The following is a 19,828-nucleotide window of genomic DNA, read 5'->3' as shown; positions in this document are numbered from 1 at the left end:
TTTTCAAAGGTAGTTCAAGATATCTGGGAAACGCTCTAAAATGATCATTTACCCCTCAATGTGTGGCAAATATTTCATAGTATTCGATGTACAATGGCTTCACTTGCGCTTTTTTGCGCCAAAATAAGAAAAAATATTTTTAGTTACACTACGAATCAGCCCATTAGACCATCGTACTTGTTATAAATATCGCATTTTTTACCATTATATGCTCCCCAATAGATTTAAAAAACCATCTCGAGCTTGCCCATGATATTGAACTTCAAATGGGCATCGAAATAATGACGTATCATTTAATTTAAATGTGCTTTTATAATCTAATTCTGTCAAATGTACCGGAAATATCGATTTTCTATTTCAGCGACTATTTATATCAAATTACCTCTAAAAATCATGTTTTGTCAAATAATTAGCAATTTTGAACGTTTTTAGTGAGAATTGTACTTTTGGCCAGCATTTGTATGGAATGCGGCCACTGTGGGTCGCCTACACTGCAAAAGAGGCGGAAGGAAGTTGCGAGTGTTAAATGAAGCCCAAGGAGGACAGGAGGTGTATGCAATGTCCACGTGGTGACTATTGATTTTACCAGAATTCATATTTACTGTTGTATTAAAGGGAGCTCCTATGACATATGACCACTTGCATATTCAAATAGTTTTGAAAAATACAGTTAGATAAGATATGTAGTGCATATTTTATGAAATATAGGTTAGTTAAATTACCAATACAGTTACTGTACTAACTACTATAGGGTAGGTGTACCAATTATGGAGCAATATGTCAACAGAATGGATCATAAGCAGACTATACTGCCCATACTCGTAATACAATCTCATCAAGAATATCATCATGTAGAGAAAAACGCATCTAAACATTAATGCAAAAGTTTTCGTTACACTTCTGGTTCTGGTGGTATTACTCAACACAGTATCATTGCAGTATAAGAAAATGTTCAACAACTAAAATATAAACAATGCGATTGGTTTTGATGCCCAAATCCAAAATTCTACCATATGGGACTTGTTATCCGAGTGTTTCTCTCGTCAAACGCAAATATACCCGCATACCAGTCCCGTTACTTGGGACTCTCTTACTATGTTATCGCGTCATCTTGATACTTCTATTGAATAACAATAGATTTCAAGACACTTTCCTCTCGCTTCTTTTAATTGCAATGGTTCCTCGAAATTATAAGACTATACGGTTGTGAAAGTGCAAAAGATTTTTCATGCGACCCATGCGGCAGGACAATACTAAACATGCCTTAGATTCAGCTACATCACGTTGGGTTTAAAATATACTAAGGTATATAATTGTGCAATTTTTGAACAATCTTCTACTTCTTCTTGGCATTAACGTCCAACTGGGAGATAGCCGGCTTCTCAGCTTAGAGTTCTTATACGCACTTCCACAGTTTTTAACTGAGAGCTTTCTTTGTCTATGTTGCCATTTTCGCCTTCGTATATCGTGTGGCAGGTACGATGATACTCTATGCCAAGGGAAGTCAACAACATTCCCATTACGAAAAGATCCCAGACACCTTCAGCATGGCTTTGCTTTGTAGCTGCGGAGTCTACCTAAGTAACCGTATAGCTGTAGATAGTATATACTTAGTTGCTTTAATATCACTTTATATGCTACTTTAAAATATTGCATATAAAGTCACACTGCATTATATGTATGTCTCATTAAAGCAGTATTAAAGTGGAAATGGGCACTATTATAGTTTAAATACGGCTACATTCCCTAGCCTTTTGTTGGCAATTGCTAAAGTATAATTACGGTCTGTACCGTATAGAAGCTTTTGCCCAAGTGTATTTAATGCGTAAAGGAAACCATAGGTGATTATTTTAAGATCAAAAAACAGAACCACAACTAAAAATAATATATCTGAGATCCGTTGTATTTTTGTCGTTAGATGGCAACACTTGGGTTTGAACTTATTTGTTCATCTATTTTTCTTAATATAATTAATTTTGAGATGTTTTCGATGACCTGCCGTGCCTATCCTCTGGACCATGATTGCTGCATGTCTTGGTCGGAAAAACTGTGCAAATTAAAGCAGCGCCCACTCGTTGCCAAAAATAATTGTAGAGTGCAGAAAAATTGTGATAAAAGTGCACTTTTGCATCATCTCGACGTATTTGATACACTGGTTCCTTGAACTAAAAGTGCACCAAAGACACCATCATGTTTCAACGTAACCCTAAGCTGCTATCACATTTTGAAGAATCGTGTACACTTTAATGATGGTCCAGCTTGGGGTGAAATCGACAATAAGTAGGTGAACACGACTGTTGCACTCTCAAGTTATAATCGCGTCTGTCTCTTTTTTGCTGTTCAAAATTGTTTTGTTTTAATTCTGTATAGCGAAACCGGTTGTTCATCTTCACGCTTTATGTATTATTTTAGCATCACACCACCTTAAGTCGCATGGTTTGCGCACGGGCCTATCAATCGCAAAGTTTTTGGTTCGATTCCAGGTTGCCGCAATTTATTTGCGTTTTCAAATTTTGGCTTCTCATAGGGAAAATTTTCGGATTTCAACCCGATTTCTTGTGGCGAATTTTCATAAGGGGTATTTATTATCAATTATGCTTTTCGGCTACGCAGTCTTAATTTTTCAACGGCTTATTTATTTGCCCGACGTTTCGACACGGGAATTGTGTCTTCCTCAGGGGGTACTGTAATTTGAGTTGAGTTGCATTTTAATCGTCAATCAAAGTAGACGTGTTTTTTATTCGCTGAAACCCGCGCGCGACTCGATTTTGTTTTAATTATTCTATTTTTTGCGTACGTAATGAACTGCGAAATTTGTTCTTTGGACGCTTCTGCCGACTCTTGCCAAGAACTCGTACAAGCAAAATTGGACATAAAAAAGCTGAATGAAGAGCATAAACTTCTAACAGAGCAGCTCCATGCTTATACAGAAGTGTTGCATCGCTTCAGTTTAAATAATGAAAAACCAAGGCATTATCAATGAAGCTTTTGAAGGACTTGAGATTCTGATGTCTTCAATAAAAAATGAGCTGGCTATTATTAACAAGTCAAGTAGTTAGGCTGGAAGCGTTGCAACAATAAAAAATCACATAACGACGGTTCTTGACATAGTTACCCGGAAAACAATGATTATTTGACAAATACGTTAAAATCATTTAAGTCCGATGTATCCACTGAGCTGCGGACATAAATGACGATCTATGTCAAATAAATCAGCTGCAATTGGACATGGCCGCCACAACGTCTGCAAGTATGAACCCAAATTTATTTGTGGATATTGTCGACGAGCTGAAAGCATGGTTAGCAAACATATTGTCTACAAAAAGCATTGAACCGTTGGCACATGAGGCGTATCCTAGTTTAGAAGTTGAAATGGAAAAGTCCGAAGATACTTCAGGATGGCGTTTATTAGGTGACAAAAAATATGGAAGGCCGATTGGACAAACTGGCTGAAAAGGCCAAGCAAAAACGTAAAAGGCGAAACAGATTGCCACAAAACACACAACAACCCGCAAGGAGTAAATTTATATAAATAAAAATGGAATGATGTTTGTATGTCACGAAATGGCTCATGAACGGGTCAACGGATTTGAACGATTCTTCCTCCATTTTGTTCGTTAAGGGTTCCGACGTGTTTGTGTGTATGAAAGTTCCAGGATATTCACCGAAAAAGTCGTAAAAACGAGAGTGAACGGGACTGTCATTTTATATGGGACGATTCATAGCGGTTTTCAACAGCCTACTTGATGGCAAGACGAAGTTTGCCGGGACCACTAGTATATGAATAAAAGTCACCCGCGTCCAACCACCGTTAATGAAAGAAATTACAATGAGCCGAGCTACAACAGATGTTCTATCATCCATCGGAGAAATACCAGTAGGAACTGTTACAACCGTAGCAATACTAATGCCGCAGGAGATATTGACTTCAGAACAAATACTCCTCTTCTAGACAGAGAATTACTAGCAGCAGCGAAGGAAAGATTTTCAAGACCACCTCCCACTTCGTATCGTCCAACCATAGCATTCCAGAGAGGAGAAGTGCTGAACCCGTACCCTAGCGACAGACAACCGAACACGCCACACCGAACAAATGCCGCACCAGCATGTTTGAATGGTTCCTGCCAGTGTTTTTGCCAGAATTGACGCACTTCACAGAGGAAGGTAATATTAGTATCTTAACACGCAATGAATGTATTGCTAATAATTTAGGCTATGACGAAGGCTCAAATGACTGCGGCAACCATTCTAGTTGTGATAGGAATTGTATAAATTTAAATGATGAACACTTAAATGAATCTGATAATGCAAGGCATGATGTAGACCTTCCAAAAGCTTCCGAGGCTCTTGTTTATTGTCAGAATTTCAATCGTATGAGAGGATCTTCAAAAATCAAGCAAATCCATAAAAACATATTAGCGTCATCTTTTTCGATCATATTAGGCACAGAAACAAGTTGGGACGAATCTATAAAAAGCGAAGAAGTTTTCGGATGTGATTATAACGTTTTTAGAGACGATCGCGATTTTCTTATGTCACAAAGAAAATCAGGAGGAGGGGTCCTCATTGCAGTCTCTTCAAAATTTAATTCTGAAATTATTTGTTCTTCGAAATTCAAAGAGTTTGAACATGTTTGGGTGAAAGTAAATATAGAAAACGAAAAACATGTATTTGCATCAGTGTACTTTCCACCTGATTATGCCAACAAACATGCTTACGACTCCTTTTTCAAAAATGCTGAAGATATCATATCTGGTCTTCCCCCTGAGGTGAAAGTACACATATATGGTGACTTCAACCAACGCAATGCTGACTTCATCCCTGATTTTGAAAATGAGGGCATCATGCTTCCAGTGGTCGGGGAAAATGAAACGTTACAATTAATTTTCGACAAAATTGCAATTTTGGGCTTGAACCAAATTAATCATGTAAAAAATCGGCAAAATTGTTACCTTGACTTTCTATTGACAAACATCCAAGAAGATTTCTACGTTAATGAAAGTATTGCACCCTTGTGGAAAAATGAAGCATTTCATACAGCACTGGAATACTCATTATTAATTCACAATAACTGCAGACCCACAGTGTGCGAATATGAGGATATCTATGAATACGATAATGCAAATTATGAAAACATAAAAAATAGAATAAACTTAATTGACTGGCAATCAATGATCAGAGAATAAAATAATGTCGAAAAAGCTGTTGATATATTTTACAGTTTACTAATGGAAATTATTCGTGAAGAGGTACCTCTGAAAAGGAAAAAACTTTTTGGTAATTCAAAAAATCCCATCTGGTTCAATAGAAATATCAGGAATTTAAAAAATCGAAAGCAAAAGGCTCACAAAATTTATAAAAAACATGGAAGTGATGATAATATGCAGAAATACCTGGACTTATGTGAACAGTTGAACATTGCTATAAATTCTGCACTTGAAGAGTATAATAGAAAAATTGAGAGCGATATAAAGTCATGCCCAAGAAGTTTCTTTAATTATACTAAAACAAAATTAAAATCAAACAATCTACCATCAAAAATGCAACTTGACTATAAAGACGCTAACAACCCGGAAGAAATTTGCCACCTCTTTTCAACGTTTTTCCAAGAAATCTATACGACATTTTCAGAAGAGGATCGGGACCAAAATTATTTTTCATTCTTCCCTGCCCCCTCAAATGACATTAGTGTGCACCAGATAAGTGTACAAGACATCTTATCAGGCTTGAAAGGATTGGATGCCACAAAAAGTGCAGGACCTGATGAAATCCCTCCAGTATTTATGAAGAAGCTTGCTGTTGAATTAACATCTCCTTTGTTTTGGCTGTTCAATATGTCACTAAAATCCGGCAAATTTCCTAAAATCTGGAAGAAATCATTCTTTGTACCTATTTACAAATCAGGGAAGAAAACTGATATTCGTAATTATCGTGGAATTGCTATAATTTCCTGTATTCCAAAGCTCTTTGAATCCATTGTTAATAGAAAATTGTTTGGGCAATTAAGGAACAGAATTACAAATGCACAACATGGATTTTTTAAAGGCCGTTCCACTTCTACAAATTTACTAGAATTCACCAATTATACTTTGAATGCTATGGACAATGGTAACTATGTAGAGGCTCTGTATACTGATTTCAGCAAAGCATTTGACCGCATTGACATCTCTATGTTATTCTTCAAGTTAGAAAAAATAGGATTTGATAAACCATCTTTAAACTGGATACAATCATATTTAACAAATCGGCAACAAATAGTGAGATATAATGGTAAAAAATCGACTCCTATCCAAGTTACATCAGGAGTTCCTCAAGGCTCACATCTAGGACCTCTTCTTTTCATATTATATGTAAATGATATTTCCTACATTCTTAAGCATATAAATATTCTTATCTATGCCGATGATATGAAGTTATTCATGGAAATCAAGTATGCTAACGACATTGACATATATCTGAGTGAAATATCTATTTTTGATGAATGGTGTAGTAAAAGCCAACTTCAGTTAAATGTTAAAAAATGTAATTTAATTACTTTTAGCAGAAAGCGAAACACAGAAGAAACAACTGTAGTTTTAGGAAATCAAATCGTTGAAAAATGCAATAGGGTCAGAGATTTAGGCGTAATTTTAGACTCAAAACTCACTTTTATCGATCATTACAACACCATTATACATAAAGCAACAAATATGCTTGGTTTTATCAAACGCTTTGGTTCTAACTTTAATGATCCATACACTATTAAAACTTTGTACGTCGCTTACGTGAGGTCTGTATTAGAGTGTATTGTAGTATTGTATGGTCTCCTTTTATGAAGACGCATGAAAAACGTCTTGAATCAGTTCAAAAGCAATTTCTGTTATATGCTCTTCGTAAATTGGGCTGGACATCCTTCCCTCTTCCATCTTATGAATCAAGATGCATGCTTATTGATATTCAGACATTGAAAAAGCGCCGCGAATTCGCTATGGTTTCATTCGTGAACGATATTGTTTCGCATCGAATTGATTCTCCTAACCTATTAAACAGTTTAAATTTTTATACTCCTTCCCGGCAATTGAGGAATCGTAACTTGTTTTTTATTAATCACCGTCGTACTAATTATGCAAAATTTTCTCCTCTAAACCGAATGATGAGTTTATATAATCAACATTGCGAAACAATAGCTTTAACTCTGTAAGATATAGCAGTATATAGATTTAAGTGTTAACATGTAGTCTACTTTGATTGACGATAATAAATAAATAAATAAATTTAATGTTTAAACTAAGTGTGTTTTACATGTTTAGTTGTTGTAACTTACAATATTGTTGTAGTTTGTAGTCTTATGTTTTGTTTAACTTTAACTGTCAGGTCGGGATATTTTGGGTACATGCTATAAATTAAAATTTGGTTTAAATGGATAGTTCTTATAAAATGCTTAAAAATATACGGCAATCTTACACTTAGCAAAAATAATTATCTTTTTAACACAGCTTGTACTAGCAATGGCGCAATTTCTCTTCTTTACTGGCCACACTTTGGTCTATCCTATCTGTTAACTGTTGTGCCCTATCGGTAAAAATGACTCTTGCTCTTCTATGCTATTCTCTCTTCTATTTGTGTCACCTTCATGTTCCTTCATGTTCGGTTTTGCTCTTGATGTCGTGCAACACTGCTGCATATGTTGTACTGAGTTTGTCTATGTCCGTTCGTTTGTTGACTGTATCATTAGTGTTGGTGATGTGACACATTTCAAGAAATGGTAGTGTGGAATGTTTGTAGCTACGGTCAATTACTTGTGTGTGTTCTAAATTAAACTTATGATCTAGTTCAACACAATGTTTGATAAGAGCTGTTGTTGTTTCTATTACTCTACTTACCTGAGTAAGGATAAAAGTGACGATAAATACAGCTTTGCAGTCTTGCCACATTTGTTGCGATGAAGCATTGAGTACTGACCGTATATCTTCTATATTAATAAAAATGGATTGGTGTTTGTATGTCACGAAATGGCTTAGAAACGGGCTATCATATTTCGAAATTTCTCTCACTAAGCAGTTCGTTAGGTGCTTTGACATGTTTGTGTGTATAAAAAACTTGAGATACTCACCGGGAAAGTAAAAAAAAAACGAGAGTGAATGGACTGTCATTTTGTATTGGGCGTTTCATGGCTTTTTTCAACAGCCTACTTGATGGTAAGACGAAGTTTGCCGGGACCACTAGTACCACAATGATGCACGTGATACAATAAAGCTATGCTTCATTGCAATAATAAAATGGTATTAAAGCAATATTGCACGCATATTGCAGAATAACAGCAACGATGCATTGCACTCGCTGAATACATTAATGCTTGTGGTTACTTGGGTAACCACTCGGCTAAGGAAGGCCCCATTTTTTGAACAATCTATTGACGACAAGTTCTTGCAAATTTGCTAGATAGGGATAAACTTGCTGTGTGTCCTGGACCCTATTCTCGGCAAAAGATGTCGCAATTACTCAATTTTACCATCCCTATCGACGATGCACGTGAAGATTTGCGCATTCATATGCTAGCACAAAACACTTCACCCTTAATGTCTTTGGATGAAGAGTCTGCCGAAGATTCTGAATGTCAAAGCACAATGCATTTGCAATTGTAGCAATGTGTCAGAGCTTTTGTACTATGATACATTTCTATATGTGGCTCTACATCCTATCGCACCAGAAGCCATTCTGAAAAAATCTGCATCTCAAGTAAGAATATTTGTATAATCTTCATCTCAAGCAGGAAAATTTGTTTTATTTTTCATTTCTAATATGATTAAGACCACGATACAAGATTACAGAAATCATAAGAGGAGTAGATTTGCTCAAATTTCATCGATATCAATTGATGAGACTGTTATACGAGTACTTTTAATATGGGACGCACATAGTTTGGTATTTTCTCCGCATTTTGTTCATACAAAAGTACAGTTCTATGAATGATTTCGAAAAGTGCACTAATTTAAAATAGAAGCCGCGATTCTAAAACGTAAGCATCAATTGTTGATGTTAATTATTAACTTGTTGCTTTACGAATCAGACTATCCACGCAGTTTTAGTATTAAATTGACTTAAAGCTTTTCCGAGATGAACTAGCCTAGGGTTAAAAATCTCGTTAATAAAGTAAAAAAAAAAAAAAAACTTAAAGCTTTTAAAAATAGTTCTTACGGTCACTACCTTTGTACCCGTTATGACAATAGTGTCCCTGGCGTCCGCCATATAAGTGTACCAATTAGGGACTTTTGATTGTTTGCACGAAATGAACTTAAATGAATCCTAATAAATGTGCATAAAAGTTGAAGATAATGCCTTACCAAACCAACCAAAAAAAAAACGATGTGTGCCGGTGGAAAAAAACAAACGCGTCAGTAGTGTTGAATCCGCTGAATCTGTTGCATGCTCCTTGTGGGCGAGCGACGGAATCCGGATCTATTGTGTCCGGTTTGCGTTTCGCGGAAGAAAAAACGAAGTGTGCCAGTAAAAAAAAACGCGTCAGTAGTGTTGGATCCGTTGAGTCTGTTGCATGCTCCTTGTGAGCGAGCGACGGAATCCGGATCCATTGTGTCTGGTTCGCGTTGCGCGGAAGAAAAAACGAAGTGTGCCGGTGAAAAACAAAACAAACGCGTCAGTAGAGTTTGATACGTTGAACCTGTTGTATGCTACTGTCGAGCGAGCAACGAAATCAGTATCGTGTCCGGTTTGTGTAGTAACCGCACTATCAGTGTCGGTCATTCGTGTATATGCTCACGTATTCATTTCGACTTATATATTTATCGTTAACCAAAACGAATCCTTTCCCATATCCAAACTCCCAGTGTTTTCTTGTGCAAGTGCAGAGGACTCCTCGGCTTCTGTAAAGCAAGTAACACGTCAACATTTCCCTCCCATTCCCAAATTGACCTGCATTCGGACGCAGCCGGCGCCGGTATTGTTTATTATAATAATGAGAGCACCAGTACTTACATATTGAGGATGCTACTGATCCCGAGTAGTGTCTGTAGGTTCCCTGTGTAAGTACAGCTGTTCTTGCAATAACGGAATAGCAACTGCGGGCGCTCAATCATGTTCATCATGCTCATCATGCTCACTGCGGTGTGTTTGTTTTTCAGTCCGTAGACTTTACAATCATTTCAATGTCCGTAGACTTATTCATTTCTTTTATAGTCAGTAGACTGTATTCTACCCCTCCACCCCTGGAGGGAGTGGGAATTGAACCCAAGACCTTCTGATCCTCAGTCAGAAGCGTAGACCACTACTCAACATCCCCCCCACCACTGCGCATTGGTAGGAAGTGTGGTAGCAGGTAAGAAACAATGATGACATAATATGGAAACGTTCCGTCAATCGTGATGATAAACAAAATAGATCACTTTGCAGTTATAGTTACTGTTGTGGGAAATTTATTATTGATTATTATTGAACTAATTTACATTAAATTTGAAAATTAATTGTTGAATACGGTAAGAAAGTGTAGAATATTCTTATTAAAAACCAGTGGTTTAATATGAGATTTGTTCTGCGTTTAGAATCTGACATTTCGAGATAGCGTCAAATTGTACTGCATTGGTAATTTGAACATAGGAAATATGTATGCATTAATTTCTTCTCAAAAGATATGTGAATGATCGAATGTCTCTTACATAGCCGAAATATTAGCAAACCACTTTAGAAGTAGGAACAACGTAGTCCCCATCATACAGTAGAACACCAGAATAGTAAGTGCAGGTCTGTTACGAAATTTAATTCTAATTGTTAAATCAATAAACTTATTCCAGCTTAAAGCGATCAATCATACGTCCCGTACTTGGTCACAAAGATTTGGTGGTGGATCTCCATACAGTTATGGGACAAAAATGGAATTGGCATAATTTATTTTAAATCTCCGGTTCCTTTGTGGAAGATTCAATGCTTAGCATTTTAATTGTCGATACTGAGCCGCACTGATTTTGTCTTCTATTATTCAATTTCTCCCTAACTCGTTGGTTCTTTTAATACCGAGTTGCAGAGATTTGACCTGACATAGAAAGCTCAATAAAAATTGAAAAAAAAAACACTTTTTGTGAAAGTAACATGTCGTGCCTGAATTACCAACCAACTCTAAAGATTCAGTAATGCTTATAATGAAAACACTCACAACTTGTGAATAATCTAGGCGTATTATTAATTTATATTTGGAGATCAAACGAACGCCCTACGACGGTTGATGAATTTGCTTCCAACGGAACGGCAAAATCTAACTGAAGGCTGCTGCTGGAAGCAAGGCACAGATTTCAATTGATTGATTGAAAGTAAGTTAACTGCCAACCATCATGCGGGACAACAAGACTGAAACTGAAGCAACATAGACCGGTTAACTTTTATTGTTTTAAACTTTGAATTTTCCATTGTTATCATAGATACTCTTTGTGAAGAATCATTCTAGAACGTTTTTACTCAGATTTGATAGTTTGCATCGAGTAACATCGTGGTTGCCATATAATTTACAACTATAAAAAAGGTATAGCGTACTGCCCATAACTGCAAAACAGTCAAATTCGACATTTTTGACAAAATGGAGTTAATACCATGGAAAGTCATCAAATGATAAATACTTTCGATCAACTTACTGAAAGCTATGAGATTGTTCTAGAAAATTCGAAAAAAAAATACCAAGTTGTTTTGTCACATTGGTAATTATAACCGCATAACAGTCACATTGAGATTATAAATGGGCCTCGTAATGTGATAGCAATGAAATTTCTATCAGAATTATTTTCTGACAATTCACTCAGTATGCGATATGAGTTGTACAAAATACCAGCCTCACATAAGCACTTTTGATTTCCTGGTAATTTTTAGAAATTTTAGTTTCCTCCCATACTGTCATAAAATGCCCACTTGGTGTTCCATTTACTCAATGCCTACTTTTGTCGAATGTTACAAATATGCAGTTATGGGCAGCGTATTGCGCCCATTATAAGTGTAGCAAGAAGTGCGGTATTGCGAATGAAAGAGAGGGATTTGCTGATCGATTTGATATATTTACCGCATTTGTCCAGCATGAGATGAAAAATCAGTGTATCCTTACATAATTTCATAAGAGGTAGGTTGTCTTTCATGACTTTTTACCGATGTTGAGGGAGGGTTCCGTAACTAATGGACGTAACATAATAAATCATATCGATGAACACAGATGCGTTCAAAAGAACTTTTTCTTGTTATTATTATTTCTGTTTTATGTTTATGATTCTTCTTCAAAATGTACATGTGCTAAGATGAATCAACATAAAAAATTGAATCTCTTTAATAAATACACGATTTCGTATCTTCGGACAGAAGCGGATTAAAAGCTCCACGTTTCGGACAGAAACTTGGTTAAGGAAGCCAAGACGGACAAATCGACCGGCCGGGGTTGGAAGGGTTCCAGATGGGCGATGAGGTGGCCACTGGCCACTGTATGGATCTTTATGCACTGTTCGAAAGCTTATTAAAAAAATTGTAGACAGATAAAATAAAATAAAAATTCGATCTTTAGTTTGTGCAAATGTGAGGACTACACTAAAGAAAATATATTCAACTTGTTATCTAAACTTTGTACACCTCATACCTTTAAGTCCCAAGTTGCCCCAGGCTAAAATTTATTTCCTAGATTAGTATAAGATGCAAACCAATATATAGTGAACGAGTTAGCTGCGCAGATTTGCCCTGTTTTATCCAGTGAATTTTTTTCTCGAAAACTTGTTTTTTAGATAGAATTTGCATCATAATCCTCATATATTTGACATGAGATGACAAAAATATGTTTGGTCGCCAGTCTATATGGGAACTTCACATCGTGTGTCCTCAGGGCTCCTACACTGACACCACTTATGTTCATATCCGTAAACAGCTTCGGTTAGGTCTGTATGGAAACTGGTATTATTGCTAATAAAAGTGGTATTCTTCGAGTTATCAGATACTTCATTTCATCTATCAGATTCATTGGAACCATCGTGACAACATGTCTACTTGAAAGTTTCAGAGCCTATGGTTTACGTGGGATTATTCTAGGTTTAGTTTTTGAAGCATTAGGAGAAATATTTCGTTTTCGAAAGTATGAAGAAAATATATACATACAAACTTTTCACAATCTACTACAAATGACACACAGGCTTCGTTCATTGGCAGAGAGGCCTGTGTCATGTGCAAACAAAGATTTTTGACATTTGGTAGCTCAGGTAAGTCAGACAAAGCAATATTGTACAATATTGGTCCTAGAATGCTGTCCTTGAGGAACACCAGCTCTTAAGGTGATTATAAAACGAAGTCACACCTCAAAATTTCAAGAGCACAAGACATGAGAACCAAACAGCGCTTCGCGTGGAAAATTTATCCCATTGGCCACCACCACCAGGCAAGCAGTTTGATTGATTTTCAACGCAAACTGTTGTCAGATTCTCCAGTCTTGTGCTCTTGAAAATTCAAAGTTTGGCTTCCTTTTATAATCACCTTAAAGAAAATCTGTCAGACTTGGAGTTCAGATAACTAACCTTTAGTATACGATTTGACAGAAAACTTTGAATTATTCGAACAATGTATGTCGGAAAATTAAAGTTATTTTTCAGTTTTCCAATCAATCTTCATGTCAAATACGATCGAATGCTTATTTTGTGTCTAGAAGAGCTAGCAAGTGAATTGAACGACAGCTAGAAGCTTCACCAGAAACCGTTTTAAAATTGGCATTTTGCCATTTTCAGAAAATATGCTTACTGAGAACATTTGTTAAATATATCAACCAAAAATAATAAGCTACTTTTTGACAGTTTCTTGATGAGGATGTAGAAAAATACAGAGGCTTTTATAATTTTAATATTTTGATAATAATTCTCTACTTTTCCCAAATTAGTCCTTTAACAATTATAAGAACATTCACTTGATTAAGAATTCATTCTAAATCCAGAATAAATTGATTTTCAATTAGACTAGTGAAACCTTTCTCTACTTTTCTCTCTTTTTGATAAATTTGAACTGTGAAGTTTCCCAGTTGACAACTTCAGTAATGGACCAATGCACGAGTTCACTAATTTGACGTTTGAGCGGTGCCGAATTCACTCATTCCCATGGTCACGTAAATAACACGGCACAACTCAAACGTCAAATAATGAACTCGTGCATCGGTCCATAATGAACCCCACTAACGACACGGCCTACTATAAAATATGCAAAATTACCACATCTCCTTTTCTTAAACAGAAAATGCAGATTTTTGCTACATCAAATAAATAGCTTAAGGCGAAGTAGGCCGTCATTGAAATTTGTACGCGATGTTGATGATTGTTGCTTATTCATCTCCAGATTATGAATTGAAGAAAATCAATTGGTTTTGCACTGACACAGCTGAAAAAGTATTGCTGTTTGCATTTGAGATCCAAACCTTGACTAAACATCCTCCAAATTCGATAACACAAAGCAATCGAAGGACACCTAGCAAGGACTATAAAAATCATCGCCGCCATAGCAAGAAAAATCTATCCTTGACACCGCATTTCTTGTGAAAAATCTTACCGCATTTGATGTACCCACATTTGATATTTGCATTTTAAACGCACACAGCAATATAAGCATACCTTATGCATGTTAGCGCGTGCAGTGATAGTTTTTCAAGTCAATATAAACTATCAAGACTGAGTTTTATCACTTTGAAATTGCAAGCTGTAAAGTCATCATTGCTCCCAAAACGAATGACGGGCTACTTAGCCTTAACGGGCAAACATATTAGTGAAATCTTAATTTTAATAGAATTCAGCACGTTTCCAAATCTTTTAGGAATACTTTAGTGTAGTAGTTGTCTATCTTATGCGTTGCTGCAACCTTTTTGCAATCGCACCTAGCACGAATTTTTCTATATTTTTATCGGACGCAACGGTTCGAATCCGTTGTTTTTGGTCTTTTCGCTAAACCAGGCAATCCAACAACTATATAGCACTCCCTGCTGATTTTAGTGTTATTAATTTGGAACTTTTTGTTGAAGCTCCTCCCTTCTAAGGCGAGCATTTAATTCGTTTTCCGCCGGACCCGACAGTTCAAAACTGTCGCTGCGGCAGCTCCCTTCTAAGGCGACCCATTTTAGTTCCTTAAGTTCCCTTTTGAGGTGAACTTACTTTGCAACTGCCTGACCCGACGGATCGAATCCGCCGCTAAGGAAACTTCCCTTCTAAGGTGAAGTTTTTATTATAGAACTTACTTACACACATGTTTATTGTTTTCCAAATTAACTAGCGTCATAAGTGAGGTATCAGAAATCACCAAATAATTAAATGTCCGTTAGAACAAACAGTATTTACAAATATCAATTGAAATTCTTCAAAAAGCAGCTTTTTTCTCCAAATATTCTTTTCTTCCTATGTAATCCGAAATTGATGGGCAGCGCCGCCAGCGCAGACAAATCTGGGTTCACTCGTCGCCAATGTGAAGTTTCCCAGTTGACAACTTCAGTAATAATTAACCCCACTAACGACACGGCCTACTATAAGATATGCAAAACTACCACATGAACCATGAATTCAAACTTCTGAATTTAATAAGTGATTGAAATATCTTCTGAGAAAATTAAAGCTGTGGAAGCTCACTAAGCTTATGAGCAAGCTCTGTTCTAGTGAGGACATAAAGCTAAAGTAGACACAGATAAAGTTACTATAATCTGATTTCACAATCATTTGACTATTCCAATAGTCAACTAACTGTTTTAACCCATTTGCAACATTATTTGTTCAAGCACTTGAAGATTCACTTAGTTGATCAATGTCGTGGAAAAGAAAAGGTCAAGGAATGTCATCATAAATCTTTCAAACATAACAAGGCTATATAGATGCTTCAAGGTAATTTCGGACAATATAGCTTATGGTTTATATTTTCTACAACAGGTCTATCGAATTTAATAAAAAAAAAGTATTGGCACACTATTTCTTCAAAGTTCTCATAGAAGATAAAAACTTTTTGCTAAGTTAAGTGATCGAATCTACATCTAAAATGTGTATCAATATATCCTCCACCTTTTAAAATATATCAACGGTTCTAACTAGTTTACCGTTATTGCAGGTTGGCACTGAAATCTTTTTAAGTATCTTCTCCTATAATCTACAATTTAATACTGTCTTTTGCTTTAAGCTTATCTTTCTCTCGTGCCTCCTTCTCCTTTTCCTTCAAGTTAGAGCTCGAGCTGCCTCTAATCAGCTGCAAATTTAACGGCGGCAGAGCCGTCCGGATGTTCTTCAGTCGTTTGCTCTTCTCCACCTGACGGACCGAATTGCTGGACACAGGAGTGCTCGACCCAGCCATGTTGGAATCGGACAGGTTCCGGTTGCTGGTCTTGGGTTGGCCGGCACTGTTCATGATCAGATCCGATTTGCCATAATACCGTGGCATCGAGAGGTCCTCCTTAGCGGAAAGAATTCCCGCGGTTTGAATAGAATACAAGCTAACAGATTCACGATACTTTTCCACCGTTGGCGTTTCCAGATAGTTCTTCGGTAGATTGGAATACGAAATGGCGGGAACCTCTGGGGTCATGCTGATGGCGTTGTAGTTGCTCGCTGAAGAAATGGTAAAAATGTCATTCTCACTGGCTGGACGGGTCGAAAAGTAGGGCTGCTCTGCTTGCAGATGGGAAAGGTTCTTGTTGATCAAGCTGGTCGATCCACTGAAGGACGCGGACGCTTCGATCAAGGTTCGCGGAGGCCGGAGGACCAGTTCATCGTCCTGCACTTCCTCCACTATTGACGGAATGATCGTAGATCCAGGTTTACTAGTGCCCTGTAGGTCTTGGTAAGATCCTGTGAAGATGAAAATTTTAAAAGTTTAGACAAGCTTCTGAGTTGAGCTGAGTGTGCAGGTGATGGATGTGTGTAGCGCATTTGACTGTAAGATATGATATGATGACTAATAGTGAGTGCGTGAAGTGTTTTTTCGTCACAGATCTAAAGAATGTCTTTAACAAGGGAAGGGCTGGCGTTTGGCTCAAGAGTGCTGTGTGATGGCTTCAGCAAGTGAATTCGTTTCGCGCTACTCGTTTTTTTTATCTCCGGCGTGTGTTGAGTGTGTTTATTCAAAAATTGAAGATTTAATGAATATTTTTCTAGCGGTGCTTCATTATTAGAGAAGCGACGGATTTCAGAGGAGTTTCGAGAAAGGAATTTGGTAAGTTTGTTCTGATCAGAAGCGTATGATTACAATGCGTAAATATTAACCATTTGTCGGCCATAACGTCTACCGAACGTATCATATGGCATTACCCTTTCCATCAACAGTCCAAAACATCCCGTAACACCTATGAGAGGTCGTAAAGTTCTCTGCATCTTTCTTAAGTAGATGTTCAATCAATCATCCTTTCCCATTCCCCAGCTTTCGCAAGGACGTGGCCAGGACAGCTCTCGATTATTGGAGGATGCGTCAATCTTGTCTAAAAGCTAGAGGTTAGTCCCAAATTTCTAATTTTGGTAACGGACGGGAAGGAGGCAACCCTCATACAATGGTCTAGGACTGTACCACCTACGAATTTGTGCGAAATGCTTAATGCTAATGCTAATGCTACTTTGACTTGTTGCACGAGCTTTAACTTGTAGTCACACTAATCACAAGCAAAGAAAAAATCCGGTTGACATAGTGCCGGCCAAACTAGTGCGAAACACGTGAAAATATGGCCCGCAGAACACCATAAAATTAATATTGTGTATTTCTTTCGCTACTGGACTGCGAAGTGCGGCCTCATAAGTGCGAAAGTGTGAATAAAATTGCGGGATTGCATTGAATCCTGTTGATTTATTCTTTGATTTACGAAGAATAAGTCCCCCGAAGACACCTACCCGATTTGATGCAATTGCGCACTTTTATTAGCATTTCCGCACCTGTAAAAACTTCTGCGATAGACCAGTGGTAAAAGAAATGCGTAATATTTGCAAAACTAAAACAAGTAGCGTAGCATTCGCCTGCCGAATTGAAAACCAGGAACCAAAGCGAACGTGACAGAAAATTCAATAGGGGCTCCTGGGGTAATATGCACTGCCGAGGCAAAACGCACCCTGTCAGTTTCTCTGAAATAAACGAGTTTTGAGAGAAAAACACTATGCGGATCGATGAAACGTTGCAAATTGTTGACACTCTGAGAATTTGATACATTTTGGAAAACTTAACAAGGAGATAGAGCAATAAATTCGAAAAGCACGATTCTGATGTAACTTTCCAGATCATTTCACTTGTTGTTTTGAAAGCGATGGATTGATAATTTTCACAACCTTTCACCATAAACAGATGATTAGATACTGGATAAGTTGTTGATTACATGATTTGGCGAAATAACACAACGATTTCTATTTTACATAACATTTTCTGTTAAGCGCCCGGTTGGGGCAACATGCACTCCATCGGTTGGGGCAGAACGATCCAGCCCAAAATAAACTACAATCACGAAAGTTAAGTTCTTTGAAGTCTTTACTAATGTATTTATGCACAATTATATCATCTTATACACGAAAACTATCAAAAAATCGTGTTTTTACGATAAATAAAATTACGTTTAAAACACGATGGTGCATCTTGCCTAATTGTTGTGGTGCATCATGCCCCTTTGTTTAGGTGCGTCTTGCCTCAATGTTGTGGTGCGTTCTGCCCCAAAAAGCGGTGCATCATGCCCCGCATAAATCCTAATTCACGCAAAAGTAGTGTTTGAAAAAAGTTAAATTTCCCAACAATCTAAATTAATTATGATGAAAATTCGCTCAACACCATGTAGGGTGAACCCAAACCAACTAGATTCGTGTATTAAAACACTACATGCATGTTGTTTAGTGTTCATTTCGGCACATTTTCCTTAAGTGGTGCATATTACCCCAGGAACCCCTACGCAACCGCCCGCGCGCACGGCTTGCTGCGATCCCACCAGCCATTCGAGGTGTCAATTCAGCATAAAAGGACGGGCATCCATCACTGTGCGATTCTCATTCTCTTAATGCGCTAACTGGGACGCACATTGAGCCTAGAGAGGTTGGGCGCCTGTATACACCGGCTGATTGTCAGAATCTAAAAAACTGAACAGCTGCCGGTGGAGTGGAAGCAAGGGGTCATATACTCCATCAACAAGAAGAGCGACAAACTGGAATGTGAAAACTATCGTGCGATCACTATCCTGAATACCACCTACAAAGTGCTATCCCAGATTACCTTCCGTCGTCTATCACCAATAGCAAATGAGTTTGTGGGAGGTTATCAAGCCGGTTTCATCAACGGCCGCTCGACGACGGACCAAATCTTCACTGTACGACAAATCATCCAGAAATGCCGTGAATACCAAGTCCCATCGCATCACCTGTTCATCGATTTTAAAGCGGTACGATTTCCACGAGGTACGATTTTCACAAGATCCAGCCAATTCGATTGCTTGGCGGATGATATGGATATTGTCGGCAGAACATTTGGATCGATGGGAGACTTGTACAGTGTACACCCACCTGAAACGTTAAGCATAAAAAAAGTACATGCTGATAGGTGGAACCGAGCGAGACAGAGCCCTCTTAGGAAGCAGTGGTACGATATACGGGGATACTTTTGAGATGGTTGATGAGTTCGTCTACCTCGGATCCTTGTTAACGGCTGCCCAAGTAACAATTTTAGTTTTACGAATTACTTCCAGGGCTCTAAATAAACGCTCATAAAACCACGGTCAAGGCACTGTTGACTTCATCGCATCCCAAAAAACCTCTTGTAGATAAGAACGTGACTAGTTGGCCCACTCTGAAAGAGGCTATGAAGTTCGCGTAGGGCAAGAGTTTCTTTTTAAGATTTTTAGCTCAATTTGAAACAAAACTTA

At 37.5% G+C, this 19,828-nt stretch overlaps 1 protein-coding gene across 3 annotated transcripts in view; it reads right to left on the bottom strand.

The window, feature by feature from the left end:
• Window positions 1–15,832: 15,832 nt before the first annotated feature.
• Window positions 15,833–19,828, bottom strand: part of LOC5567651 — a 97,350-nt gene continuing 93,354 nt past the window's right edge. For all 3 annotated transcript variants that reach the window (XM_001651796.2, XM_021844662.1, XM_021844661.1), the window contains exon 6: window positions 15,833–16,799. In XM_001651796.2, coding sequence (XP_001651846.1) covers window positions 16,105–16,799 — 695 coding nt within the window. In that variant the 3' untranslated portion in view covers window positions 15,833–16,104. The remainder of the gene's footprint in view (window positions 16,800–19,828) is intronic.

The sequence above is a fragment of the Aedes aegypti genome, chromosome 2 (assembly GCF_002204515.2).
Source record: "Aedes aegypti strain LVP_AGWG chromosome 2, AaegL5.0 Primary Assembly, whole genome shotgun sequence".
Classification (NCBI taxonomy): Eukaryota; Metazoa; Arthropoda; class Insecta; order Diptera; family Culicidae; genus Aedes; species Aedes aegypti.
This window is presented reverse-complemented; position numbering and strand designations above follow the sequence as displayed.